The 13,926-nt window shown below is 40.7% G+C and overlaps 1 protein-coding gene across 8 annotated transcripts in view; it reads left to right on the top strand.

Moving 5' to 3' along the window:
* Positions 1-13,926, top strand: part of WASF1 (WASP family member 1) — a 192,436-nt gene that overhangs the window by 171,751 nt on the left and 6,759 nt on the right. For all 8 annotated transcript variants that reach the window (XM_075923109.2, XM_075923102.2, XM_075923105.2 and 5 more), the window contains 4 exons: positions 5,066-5,219; positions 9,125-9,242; positions 10,408-10,580; positions 12,855-13,034. In XM_075923109.2, coding sequence (XP_075779224.2) covers positions 5,086-5,219; positions 9,125-9,242; positions 10,408-10,580; positions 12,855-13,034 — 605 coding nt within the window. In that variant the 5' untranslated portion in view covers positions 5,066-5,085. The remainder of the gene's footprint in view (positions 1-5,065; positions 5,220-9,124; positions 9,243-10,407; positions 10,581-12,854; positions 13,035-13,926) is intronic.

Raw genomic sequence — 13,926 nt, 5'->3', positions numbered from 1 at the left:
ATTTCCACATGTAAGTTAATGTCCAAAGAGTGTATGAGCTATTATTTTCATTAAAATAAAGACTATTAGAAAATGTGAAGTTGCTTATTGTCTTTGGAGACAAGTTCTAGGGGAAAATAGTCCAAGGGGAAAGTAATCTCTGTTTAGCAACTGTCAGGACTACTATGGTCACTTAATGGGAAATTGATGCTGCAGAGATTGATCTCCCAGGGTTAGACTTAGCAGGTCTAGTAAGGACCCGCTAAATAGACTCCTGATTGTGTCCTCATCAACTCCAGTACTCCACCAGGTTGTGAAGAGTAAGGGAAGTCTGATGGGAGAAACTCTCCAGGGATCTCCTACAATGGGGATGCTGTGGAAATTCAAACTAAGATATGTCAACTCCAGCTATGCTATTCCCATAGCTGGAATTGTATATCTTAGTTCAACCTTATCTCTTAATGTAGACCTGGCCTCAGACAGGAAATATGGTGGCAGAGGGGTCACTCTGCTAAAAGTTAGGTAGCTTCTAAATATGCTTACAGGATATCACCTTTTCTGAAATATGTAAAGCTCCTACATGGAGCTCGGATTGCAATGATTGCTCTTTAAGTTTGGGAGCTGAGTCAGATGTTCATTTCTCGAGGGGAAAAAATGGTGGTTACTTACTGGTAACTTAAGTTTCCTAAATATCCACCTTCCTTCCATGCTTCACCCAATCTTTGAACCTGATTTTAAATAGAGGAAAGAGACTGAAGACGTTTGAATCCATGGACTGCTTTTATAAAATTCTCACAAAACTTTCAGATCCATAAGGGATCATGCTTGTGACGTGAATGAACTCATGGTTTTAAATGGTTCCGGGAGTGCAATGTTGAGGTATTTTAGACCTGCACAGACATATTTCACAGTTCCAAGTGAATAGAATAGCCTCTTTTCTAGATGTCTTTTCATTAGCTCTACATTGGAAAGACTGTAATAACTTTAACGCCTAATAGATTTCTTTTAAAGTGATCTGTAAAATAATGGATTCAGTATTTCTTTGAAATGTAAATTATTTCTATCAGAATAGCTAGTTTCTGTCAGCATACTGATATGCTACATAGCTCATCCTTTGCTCTAAACTGCAGGTCATACTTTAATGATTCTTGAAGAGAGACATTTATGCGGTAGCTTACCAGGTAGTAAATTATCATCAATTTATAATACTTTTTTGTTTCATTTATAAGGCAGCTTCAAACAAAACCCAATTTCTGTATGTTGCAATAATGCTATTGAAATACTTGATTTTTTTTATTTTTTCCCCTGAGTTGAAAAGACAAATGGGCAAGACTCTCTTTCAGAACCTCACATAAAACATATTGATAATACCTGTCAAAAATATGAGCTATTTTAAATTACTTGGAAACTTTGTATTGCCAGGAAATAAGATTAGCTGATGTTGTGGGTATTTTCATAGAATCCTAGGAATAGAGTTGGAAAGGACAAGCTTTCACTTGTTGTGTTAATACAGATCCTCAAATGAACAAGTACATTTAATGTAAAATGAGAGAGATTTAAATTTAAATAAAAACCAGCACATAGGGTTTCATTATTTGTTCACACAGTGAGTTAGTGAATCCTGAGAAATGTATCTGCAAAACATTTTGGATATTGGATTATTTGTACTTGCAGCATAGTGGGCTTGATATGACTTTCAGAGGGTAATTATTTCACGGTGTGATATTTTTACATATTCTTGCTTTGTGATCTTCCATTTCCTTTAATGATATCATAATATGGTCAAATGTTTTAAACCATTAGGCTGCTTTTTCATCACAGGATAAAACGTTAAAAAAGGAAATGCTAGTGGCAGTTTTGAATTCCACAATGTATAAATAATCCTCAGATCAGATAATTTCTTAAATTTAGAGGAAAAATAATCTGTTAAGCTCTGTGAATTAAATGCTCTGTGGAGTGATCTTCCTCTTGTGTGAAGCTTGAGTAGTTGCTGTACTGAGTGGGGAGGGGAAGTATATATCAGAAGAGGGAGACTGATTATTTGGACATTTTAGGCCTGGACAGGTGGAATCAAGATGATTCTAAACATTTAACAAGACCATTTGTGTTGCCAGGTGTCTGTTTTTTTTTATTGGAATACCTGATCGAAAAGGGGCTCTGGCCAGCACTGCTGACCAGGCCATTAAAAGTACAATTAAGATGGCTAAGTCAGGCTCCACACAGCTCCCAGAAGCGACAGCATATCCCCACCCTCCAGCTCCTAGCTGAAGGGGCAGCCAGGGTGCTCCACATGCTACCTCAGCCCCAGCTCTGCATCTCCCATTGGCTGGGAATCATGGAAATACTTGAGGCAAGTGCCACCTGGTGTCTGCACCCTTGAGTTCCCTTGCATCTCCACCCCAGCCCTCATTCTCCTCCAATCCGCTCTGCCCCAAGCATCCTCCTCTACCCCAAACTCCTCATCGCCATCCCCACTCTTGAGTTCACAGCCCAGCCACAGCCTTCATCCCACCCCTCCCCACAGTGCCCCAGCCTCCTGCCCAGCCCTGTTCTGCCTCTTACCTTCTAAACACCTCAGTCTTAGCCCAGAGCACACTCCTGCACCCAAAGCCCATCATCCTCAGCTCCACCCCTGAGTTTGTATCCTCAGGAAGAGTCTTCAAACCTCCTGTGCACCCCACCTTCCTGCCCAGCCCTGATCTGCCTTGCACATCCTTACCCTTCAGTGCTACCCTGGAGCACCCTGCTATATCCTAAAGCCACATCTGCAGCCAGAGCCCACTTTTACACTGTGAACATGTGAGTCCCAGCCCAGAGCCTCTTCCTACACCTCAAATCTCTGATCCCCAACCACACACTCCCAACTTGAGCCCTCTCCTACCCTTACACTCTAATTCCCTGCCCCAGCCTGGTGAAAATGAGCAAGTGAATGAGACTGAGGAGAGCAAGCAACAGAGGGATGGGGGGACCGTAGAGAAGGGGTAGGGCAAGAGTGGAGCCTCAGAGGAGGGGCAGGGTAGGGGGCAGGAAGAGGTGTTCACTTCTGTCTGTGTAGAAAGTTGGCAATCCCAAAGATAGTTTTAATAGGAAAGTGAGGGCATAGAACAGTGCATGTTTCAATAATTTAGCAATGTTTTAGGAGATATTACACATTTTATAAAGGTCAGATAGCAAAAGTAAAGAAACATTTTCTCTGCATTTTATTTGTCCAAAACGTATTCCAAATTAACCCATTCACTGCTGCCTGCGGGTATAGGTGTTCAATCAAATTTTTACTGATTTTATTAGAATGCATTTCAAACTAAACTTCTGTTCGCCATTTAAGATTTGAAGGGAGTGCTGTGCAACACTGAACTGTGGATAGTTGTACATATCTTGCATAGAACTTTAAAAGCAGAACGGTTAATCTCATGAAATAATTCAAGGCTTGATTTTATATTAGGTTAGCCCCAAGTTCTGTTAGTGCAGATTTTAGCAAGCAAATTAATTTCTTGCAATTCATGGCAGGTTTTAAAAAAAATTGCATGTTTTAAATGCAAAATTCTGTCTGCAAAAATAAGAATCCTCTCTACAACTTAAGTTTCCATTGTTCATAGAAATCAAGGTTATTGTTGATGCCATTGTGAATTCTTTACTCCAATATAGCTGCAATTTTTTGATAGTAATAGTATTATTCATGAAGCTTTGAAAAAACTTCTGAGCACTTAACTAGAGGTTTTTACTAAGATAGGATGTCCGATAATTAAATCAATCCAAAGATGGGAGATGGGGAAAAGCTTCTCTATAATTCAATAAATAAAACATCAGAAGACTCCTGAAAAGTGAGCAAAAACCATCCTTAGCTTCACAAAGAATATCACTGATGTGATTTGGTAAGCAAGGAGAGCATTCCAAAAGATTGTTGGTAGTTACAAGCAATTAAGTTACATTGAAAAGTTAAATTGAAAAGTCACATGCTAGTTCAGAAATCTGTTTAGAAGGACATTGTACTGATTTAATAGAATGGAATGCAAGAGAGTGAACTGCTTGCTTATTTGAAAAGGTAGGTTTTGCCCACAAAATATATATATACTTTTTGTTAATCTCTAAGGTGCCATAGGCACCTTGTTGTTTTTATATTTACCAGTAAATCCCATTGATTTCAATGGAAAATGCTCAAGTGTTTTTCTAAATTTGAGCTTCAGTGGATCTTCAGTGGCAGTGCCACACATACAAGGAATGCAAATTTGGCCCTATTCATATTAAGGAGAGCTAAAGACAAGAGCCTGTACATCAAGGGTATGTCTAGACTTCATGCCTCTGCCGACAGAGGCATGTAAAACAGGCTACCCGACATAGTCAATGAAGCAGGGATTTAAATATCCCTGGTTTCATTAAAATAAAAATGGCCGCCATGCTGTGCCAGCTCAGCTGATCATCGACACAGCACAAGAGTCAAGATGTGGATCGGTCAACAAGGGAAGCCTTTGTCGACCGTTTCACGAGGCATAAGGGAGCGGTTGACAAAGGCTTCCCTTGTCGACCGATCCGCATCTTGACTTACGCGCTGTGCTGATGATCAGCTGAGCTGGCACAGTGTGGCGGCCATTTTTATTTTAATGAAGCCAGGGATATTTAAATCCCTGCTTCATTGACTATGTTGAGTAGCCTGTTTTATATGCCTCTGTCAGCAGAGGCATGTAGTCTAGACATACCCCAAGATGAGCCAGCTTTTAGTACTGATATGAAGCAGGTTAACTTTCTAGATTTCAGAGATACTTGCTAATCACCTTTTGGTAGATGTGGTATTCCAGTTGATATAACATCAACTTGTCTGAAAAAACAGAATTCTGTTACCAACCTGAATCCAAATGAGCAAAAGTTTTCTATGATAAATCGATGGTAATGCAACAGAGTATATAAATGCGTGTTTTCATGTTGTCTCATATCATTAAAAGCTATATGTCCACTTTAAACCTGAGGTGGTACTATGATAAATAAGTTGTTACTAATAGTAATGCTTGCTACTTATAAAATGCTTTATAAGTTCAACATAATTTGCCAGCATTACTGTAAGATTTTTTATCATTTTGATGTTCCCTTTCAGTATCACTGCAAGATATTACAATGAGAAAAGCTTTCCGGAGTTCCACAATTCAAGATCAGCAGTTGTTTGACCGCAAGACTCTGCCTATTCCTTTGCAGGAAACTTATGACACTTGTGAACAACCTCCTCCACTCAACATACTCACCCCTTACAGGTAAGTGTGAAAAATCAGGAAAAAAGTCCTTTTTTACCCAGTTCATCTTCAGTAATTTACAGCTGTTTTCCGCCAAACTTACTCATACTGAGTAGTATCATTGTCTTGTAGTAGTCCCATTCCCAATAATGTAACTACCTGAAGTGTAAGGATGGCACTATCTGGCCTTTAATATTAATATTATTGTGAATTGTATGCCCAGTTAACTTTGGTGAGAAAAGCCATTCTAAAGTGTTTCTACTAAAAGGAGAAGGGAAGTTAAAGCATAAATTTCTTTTAAGAGCATTCTGTTTCTGTGAAGGAGTACTCACAGTGAATACAGTCCTTTCACTTAGATCTTATAAGGCAGTGGTTCCCAAACTTTTTTATACCATGGACCAGCAAATCCACTCAAAAACTTTTGGTGGTCTGGCAATATTTTATTTGCATACTTGCATATTCATTATGCAAACAAGGAATATTCAAATAAAATGTTACTGGTCCACCAAAAGCCCCGGCCTCCAGAGCTGCTGCGAACAGCTGGCTTCAGCTCTGGCAGTTGCCACGTGGCAGGTGGCTGCCCTGGCCTCCTGAGCCCCCCAATGCCAGGTCTAATCCCTAGAGCCCCCCACCCCTCCACTACCCTCCCAGTGCCAACCACTGATCCCAGAGTCCCCTACACCCAACCCTCTCAGTGCCAGCCCCCTACCCTCCACTACCTCCCAGCCTCCTATCCCAAATGCCTCAGTGCCAGCCCCCTGCCCCTTAGAGCCCGCCACCACCAGACCCCCTTGTGTCAGTCTCCTGTTTCCAGAGTCCCACTGCACCCAATTCCCCCAGAGACTCCCCAGTGCCAGCTCCCAGTCCCCAATATTAGCCCTGGCTCCAGAGCCTCCAGTGCTAGCCCTGCTCCCCTAGCCCTCCCCTATTAGTCACCCCCCCTTGCCAGCTCACCAACTCAGCTGCCCCAGTGCCCCCCATGTCAGCTCCCCCATCTCTTAGAGCCCCCACCCCTAGAGCTCCCCAGTATTAGCTTTGCCCCCAGAGCCACCCCCCACGTGTCAGCCCCCCTCTTAGAGCCCCTCACCCCTAGCCCCGCCACTGGAGCCCCCAGTGCCTGTTCTGCCCTTGTCATCTAGACCTGCGCTGCCTTCTAGCTGCCAGCTGAGCACTGCTGCCTGGGTTGCGACTGCTCAAAGGCTGCCATGCCAGGCTCTGCCCAGCTCTGCTGCCACCAGCAAACCACTCTTCCACATCCAGGAGGAGACCCTGCCCCTGCTGGTTGGCTGAGAAGTGGGGTAGGCCACACCTCTTCCAACAGCCACAGTGGGAGGAAAGGCAGTCGGTGGTGTACCACCGCCTTAGCCCCCAGAGCTGCTGTGGACCAGCAGCTAGTGGTTTGTGGCCTAGCACCAGGCCATGGACCAGCAGTTGCAAACTGCTCTAATAAGGTCTAACCAATTTCACAATAGCATCCATGAAAAAGGGGATGGGGGGGGGGGAAATCCAAAAGGACTGTGCATTTGTTGCCATGTTTAAGGGGTTCTGGCAGAGCACTGTCAAAACCACATTTAATTCTAAGACTTGATACAGCAAAATTAATTGGAACAAAATTATTCTCTTACTGTGAAATTGACATTCAAGAATAGTAGATGATGAAGAACACATAATAAAATGGAAAAGATTTATTTTTAGTACATTACAGATTTCTATTTATTATTATTAATAATAATAATAATAATAATGACAGTTAGTAAGAAGTATTTAATAAAACAGGTGCATTATACTGTTGTGGTTAGTACAAAAATTAGCTGAGGGTTTGTTTCTTTCCTGAAATTATGTTCAGTGCCTATTTACACAAAACACTGAAGACCTCAAATTGTATTCACCGGTACTGTTTTGGAAGATAGTTTAGAGTGACATTTTAAAACAATTTAGCATGAGTGGATTCATTTATTCTGGATACTATTGCTATCCCACAACTAGCATTAAAACTGATTTCTAAAATAAGGATCTGAATACAAGGAAAAATGGGTGAGGAAGATGTTAGAGGCACCAACATGAAAGTATTAATACTGGAAATAACTAACTGAAATAATAAAAGCTGAGCATACAGAGGAAGAGAGATCAGCAAATATTGCTCCCACATTATTATCCCCAGAGGCAAAGTGTCTGGGTTTTTCCTGTGTAAAGGTTTAATAGAAAAAATAAGAGAATTAGTCTATCATAAATTCCTATGCTCAGTAGAGCCGTTACAGATCTTATAAGCCAAAAGGGATCTCTAAAATGCTGTAGCAAACTACAAGAGAATTACTGACTTCTTTGAGGTAGATTTTATCCTGCAAAATACACATCACCATTCCTTGTTTCATTTTTTTTTTTAGAGTCTCCAAATCAATCTGGCTACCCATGTTAGAGAGTGTCAGTGTTGTTCCTTCACTTCAAGTGCTGAAGGCAAAAGCCTACAAGAGATTTAAAAAATACCTTGCCTCTAAAGGCTTCTGCTTAAATTTCCCAAGGTCGCAGATTCCCTGACGTTGGGTGGTATGCTTCTACCATCCAAATGCAAAAACTCCTTTAAGAACTCAAGAAGACTCACTTGAGAATTTCTTCCTGTGGGGTACTCCCAAGCTCTTTAACCCTTTTTCAGGACAGAGCTTGAAAACAAACTGCGGTTTCTTAATAGCTGACCTTTAGTCTCAGGCACATGCACATAGAACCTCCTGTCTTCTAGGACGCAGAAAAAGATCATAGTCTTAAAAAGGAAAATTTATTAACAAAGCAAAGAAGTTATATTTGTTAAAGCATACTTGGTTGCAAGGTATTATAGAGGATTTGAAAAAAGGCAGATCAAAAGCACAGAGAAGTGTTTCCCTGGGATTCAGTTTAAAGGTACAGTGGATGGAGTGGACTTAGGGTTGCCAGTGGTTTCAACAAAAATACCTAACACACTTGACATTACATCATAATCTATATTACATCTTATTTAGAAAATACCAGACACCTATATTTTCCCCTTTTTATTTTCTCAATTTGTTTCCTGAACAGAAAGCTCAAATACTGGACTGTCCGGTTCAAAACCAGACACCTGGCAACCTTAGGAGTGGTACATAAATCAGCATGGAGAAGTTCAGTCAAATCAAGTATTAAAGAAAGTAACCTGATCATGTCTAATTAAATATTCCCTGAAACAAAAAACAGGACTATGTAGCACTTAAAAGACTAACAAGATGGTTTATTAGGTGATGAGCTTACCATCACCTAATAAACCATCTTGTTAGTCTTTTAAGTGCTACATAGTCCTGTTTTTTGTTTCAGCTACACCAGACTAACACGGCTACATTTCTATCACTATTCTAAATATTCCCTGTTCACTTACATACCTGTTGTCCAAGGTTCCATCCTCTTCTTAGGTAGGGATATTGCTGGAAAATCCTTGCCTTGTTCTTGGTTAACTCATCTCTCCCTGCTATTGCTCTGCTCACACAAAAGATTGAAGCAGGCAGAATCTGTTTTAATTCAAATCCCACATTCTCTTCCCATTGGCTCTCCTGGCTCCTTGCCAAGACTTCCTGGAGTTTCTCAGGGACCTTCTGTTTCTGGGTTTAATCCTTTACAGACAATTAGTTAACAATGGCTGGGATGTCTAAAAAAGAGTATCAACCTTCCGATCCATCACAGAGAAGCTTATTTATTTATCTTTAATGTGTACTGATCTTTAGTATAATTTTAAATCTAATTATTATGCTTCAGGATTATATATTTTAATAACTCTTAGATAATGCGCTTGAGGCAAAACCTCTGAATGTTGTATTTAAAAGTGGTGGCTGCAGTTACCTGAATAAACTGTATTTACATTGCCTCAGCATTTAGTTCTATATACTGCCAAATAATAAGTATGCTCTATTTCGATCATTTTATTTTAGAGATGATGGAAAAGAAGGTTTGAAGTTTTACACCAATCCTTCCTATTTCTTTGATCTATGGAAGGAAAAGATGTTGCAGGACACTGAGGACAAAAGAAAGGAAAAGAGAAAGCAGAAGGTATGTTCAAGCTAAATATCTATGGGCTCTGTTTGTGTGCACGTATGATACTTCAGTGGTTCTTCAATTTAAAAAGAATTTCAGTTCTTTATGTAGATAAATAGCCTTTTCAAGCATATTGAAATTGGTTCAATGTCATTCAAGTCAATCAATTCTTCCTTACAATAAGACACCATTAAAAGAGCCCAGTTTTAACACTGCATCACCATAGTTAACAGCAGGTTTACCAAATGTTATGAATCCCTTACAACTGTAAAAGAACACTTACAAGAAATACAGTGAGAATACATAAGAACAGCCATACTTGGTCAGACCAAAGATCCATCTAGCCCAGTATCCTGACTTTCAACAGTGGCCAATGCAAGATGCCCCAGAGGGAGTAAACAGAACAGGGAATCATCATGTGATCCCTCTCCCGTCATCCATTCCCAGCCTCTGATAGAGGCTAGGGACACCACTCCTACCATCCCGGCTAATAGCTATTGATGGACCTAACCTCCATGTATTTATCTAGTTCTTTCTTGAACCCTGTTAGAGTCCTGGTCTTCACCACCTCCTCCAGCAAGGAGTTCCACAGGCTGACCATGTGCTGTTTGAAAAACAAAACAAAACCTTCCTTTTGTTTGTTTTAAATCTGCTATCTATGTTTGTTTTATCCAAGAATATCTCTGGAGTCTTCTTTTAAAATATGAATTCCCAACAGTTTTATAGAGAAAGTTGCTTGGAACCTTTTTGAGAAATGTTTACTATAAATTAAGGTTAACATGATAGAAAGGGAACATTTTAATTTGTAAAGAAAGGATAAAAGGCTGAAGGGAAGTACTGCTACATATTTGTGTTTTGCCATTTATATCCTATATATTTCATAGCATAACTATGGTATCTTGTAAAATGCAAATGTGAGAGGCAGGTCCAGAATGTTATTTAAGACTTATTTTAAGCGAGTTATTTTTATTTTGATTTAACTTGGTACCATCATTCTTTAGCTAAGAATCATATAAATTGAAGTGTATCCCTCTATTAGGTCTTCCTTTCCTTTTCTGATTTGAGCAATTTTTTTTCTTACACTAGAATCAAGATCTGTCTTACTGTGTGTTCTGTAACTGATTTTAAAAAGCATCCCTCTTTAAAAAGACTGTCAGTTTTGTTTGCATAACTCTTACAGCAGAAGAATCTAGATCGCCCCCATGAACTGGAAAAAGTGCCCAGAGCGCCTCATGACAGACGGCGAGAGTGGCAGAAGTTAGCCCAAGGTCCAGAGCTTGCAGAGGATGATGCTAATCTCTTACATAAGCACATTGAAGTTGTTAATGGCCCAGCCTCACATTTTGACTCAAGGTTTCTTTTATTTCTTTCCTTCCTTTATTTTAAGACATTCATCTTACCCCAGGCTAAATATATTTATTATGTAAATGACTGTATATGCAGTTCAGTATTCAGAATGCAGTAGTAATAACAGAATTACCTGCACTAAAAGACAATTTTGAAGTTCTTTTACTTAGGTGTTTTCAATGGTTTATTATTACCATGTCATTTTAAAGAATCATTTATATCTCTGGAATTCATTGTTATTAGGGATTTGGAGGTGTGTGTCACTGTTACAAATTCATGAGTCTAATATCATTGGTGCAGGCTTGCACACAGACCTGTCACTGTATTTCAGTCGTGACCTACAACAACCCCTATTATTCTAGTCTTCTGATTTACTTAAGCAGAAACTGCCATTATTATGTGCTGGTTTTGTGATGTGAACAAATTATCCACTTGGATGAGACCACTGAACTTATTTACTGTTGATTGAATCTAGAATTTGAATTGAAGTTTCAGCAAACCTTACCATGCTACATTCTTTTTTCATGATATTCTTTTCTAGTTAGCTGATGGTAGTACAGGTTGAACCTCTGTAAACCAGGACTCTCTGGTCCAGCAACATCTGTGGTTTGGCATGACCACGGATGTTCCAGGACCAGAGAATCCAGGTGGAGCGCTGATGTCTAAGAGCCCTGTGGACTGGCAGAGTTGCAGGCTGCAGCGAGCTGCTAGTGGGGCCAGCAGCCTAGATCCCCGTAGCTGAGAAGCCAGGCATGTCCCAGTGGGGCTGTCTGGCAGGGTTGGGAGCCCGGTACGCCACAGTGGGGCTGTTCAGCGCACCACAGCTTGGAAGCTCAGTGCACTGTAGCAGAACTGCCTGGAGGAACGAGGAGTAGTGTGCCACAGTGGGGCTGCTCAGCTAGGCTGCACCAAAGGGGCAGCAAAATTCCCTCAGCCAGGTCCCAGGGCAGTCCAGCCATATATGTTTCAGTGACATATATGGTGTTTATGCAAAACCAAAACCATGTAACCAACTGAGGACCTATACTAGGAAAGAGAGCTGACTTTCAAACATTAATCTTCAAAATTAAAATGAAATAGTGTTGGTGTGGGGGAATGGGGCAGTTGCTTTTTTTTGGTTCAGCCTTTTCAATAAGACTTAATTTTTAAGATTATATTGTCTCCCGCTTAATAGTTGTTGCCTGCTGCAGACTGTAGGATTCAGGATGTATGTCTGATATAAAGAATCTGCCTAACAAGAACTCTGACTTAGTAAAAACTCTACTTACAGTGATGTAGAATGATAAGTTAAAAATGGTTTCAGTGCATTACAATGTGTAATTTACAACTGAGGTTTTGATGAAACCCTCCTTAAAGTGCAGCTCTTCTGCAGGGGAAAAAAACCTCATATAGCTGAATTCCACAGGTGTACACCAGATTCCACAGCAAAATGATTGCAGAACCACTTGAAAACTCAGAGCTCCAGGGATCAACAATGACCATTTAATACTGTGCTTAAATATTATAGAAATGGGCACTATCCTAAAACCTATAGTAGAACTGCCAGAAGTTAGAAATTGTTCTGCATACACTTCTCCTCTGGCTTCAGAGAAACTGTGATATTTATCAACTTTTTAATTAAACAGTTACATCTATAAAAATGTCTTAATTGGTATTGGTCAGAACTTAAGACATAAGCAAGGGTTGATACCAGCAGTACATCAAAGTATTTTAAGCTGTTGATAAATTACCTTCATTTTACTGCTACTACATTGTAGTATAGTTAAATAAGATAACTAAAGTGTATTAGCTAACAACATTGTGTTTGGCAGGACATCATTTGAACTCTAAATTGTGAGTCCACAAGCAAGTCAAACAGAGTAATGCCTTGACAAATGTTTTATAAAACTTCGAAATACTACAATATATGAAGTTTTGCTATAACATTTAGAAAGGTAGTAAAATGAGGTTTGCATATGAAAAGATTGTGAAGCACAAACCACTACATTGTTGTATAAACATGTCATCACATAATGTAGGAATTGTATGGTTTAGCAATGACAAACTGTTTAACATTTGAGTTGCTAGAAGCTACTGTAGGGCAGAAAGGGAAAGAAAAAGATTAAAAACCACAGTTCGATTGACATTTCTGGTACAGAGAGGGAATTTAATTTAATTCAGAGATCAAACTGAAGCATAATATTATAGCTGAGCTAGATATTAAATGATTTCTACAAATGTGTATGTCTGATCATCAGCAAGACAATTTTTAAGTGAAAAATTGCCTTTGTTTTTTCTTAGACCTCAGCCATATGTGGATCATATGGATGGATCTTATTCCCTTTCTGCATTACCCTATAGTCAGATGACTGAACTTCTGACCAGAGCTGAGGAAAGAGTGTTGGTCAGACCACATGAGCCACCACCCCCTCCACCAATGCATGGAACAGGAGATGTGAAACCCATACCTCCTTGTATTAGGTAAGGATTCAAGGAGTCAAGTTTGGAAAAGCTTTTCAAGAATAAACTGATGCACATCTCTGAAAAAGTTCCAGATAAGCAAGCCTTTGCTTTGAAATAAGGATATCATTATTATGCTTGATTTCAGTCCAGAGAGAAACATAGGATTCAGAGGGGGGGGGGAAGAAGTGTCCTGGGGTTGTGTAGAATGTATTCTGGGGGGCATGAGAAGCTTTAGAGAGGAAAGATGTACTACACACATTTTACCCAAAGCAACAGATTACTAGCAAAGCTAATTTCTCCAGACATAGCAGATTTGCAGATGGCACTGTGCATTTTGACAGATTTCTCTTAAGCTTGAAGAGCATTATACAGGCAGTCCCCGGGTTACGTACAAGATAGGGACTGTAGGTTTGTTCTTAAGTTGAATCTGTATGTAAGTCGGAACTGGCATCCAGATTCAGCCGCTGCTGAAACTGCCTTGGGCTTCCTGTAGCCAGCCGCTGGTCAGAGTTGCTCTGCCCCGGGCTTCCTGGAATCAGCTGCTGATCAGTTTCAACAGGCTGAATCTGGATGCCAGTTCTTACATACAGATTCAACTTAAGAACCCCAGGTGTCCCCAAGTCAGCAGCTGCTGAAACTGATCAGCGGCTGATTCCAGGAAGCCCGGGGCAGAGCAACTCTGCCTCGGGCTTCCTGTAGTCAGCGCTGGTCAGTTTCAGCAGCGACTGACTTGGGGACGCCTGGGGCAGAGCAGCTGGGGTGCTGCCCGGTTGGTCAAGTAGCGCCCAGAGCGGCGCTACGGGATCAACCGGCAGCGCCCCAGCTGCTGTACCACAGGCGTCTGGAGCAAAGCCGCGGAGCACGGGGGCAGCGGGACAGCCCAGACGCGCCGCGCCTGTCCTGCTGCCCA

The sequence above is a fragment of the Pelodiscus sinensis genome, chromosome 3, assembly GCF_052426305.1.
Source record: "Pelodiscus sinensis isolate ZL-2025 chromosome 3, ASM5242630v1, whole genome shotgun sequence".
Classification (NCBI taxonomy): domain Eukaryota; kingdom Metazoa; phylum Chordata; order Testudines; family Trionychidae; genus Pelodiscus; species Pelodiscus sinensis.
The sequence above is the reverse complement of the archived record's forward strand: the minus strand, read 5'-3'. Positions and strand labels throughout refer to the sequence as shown.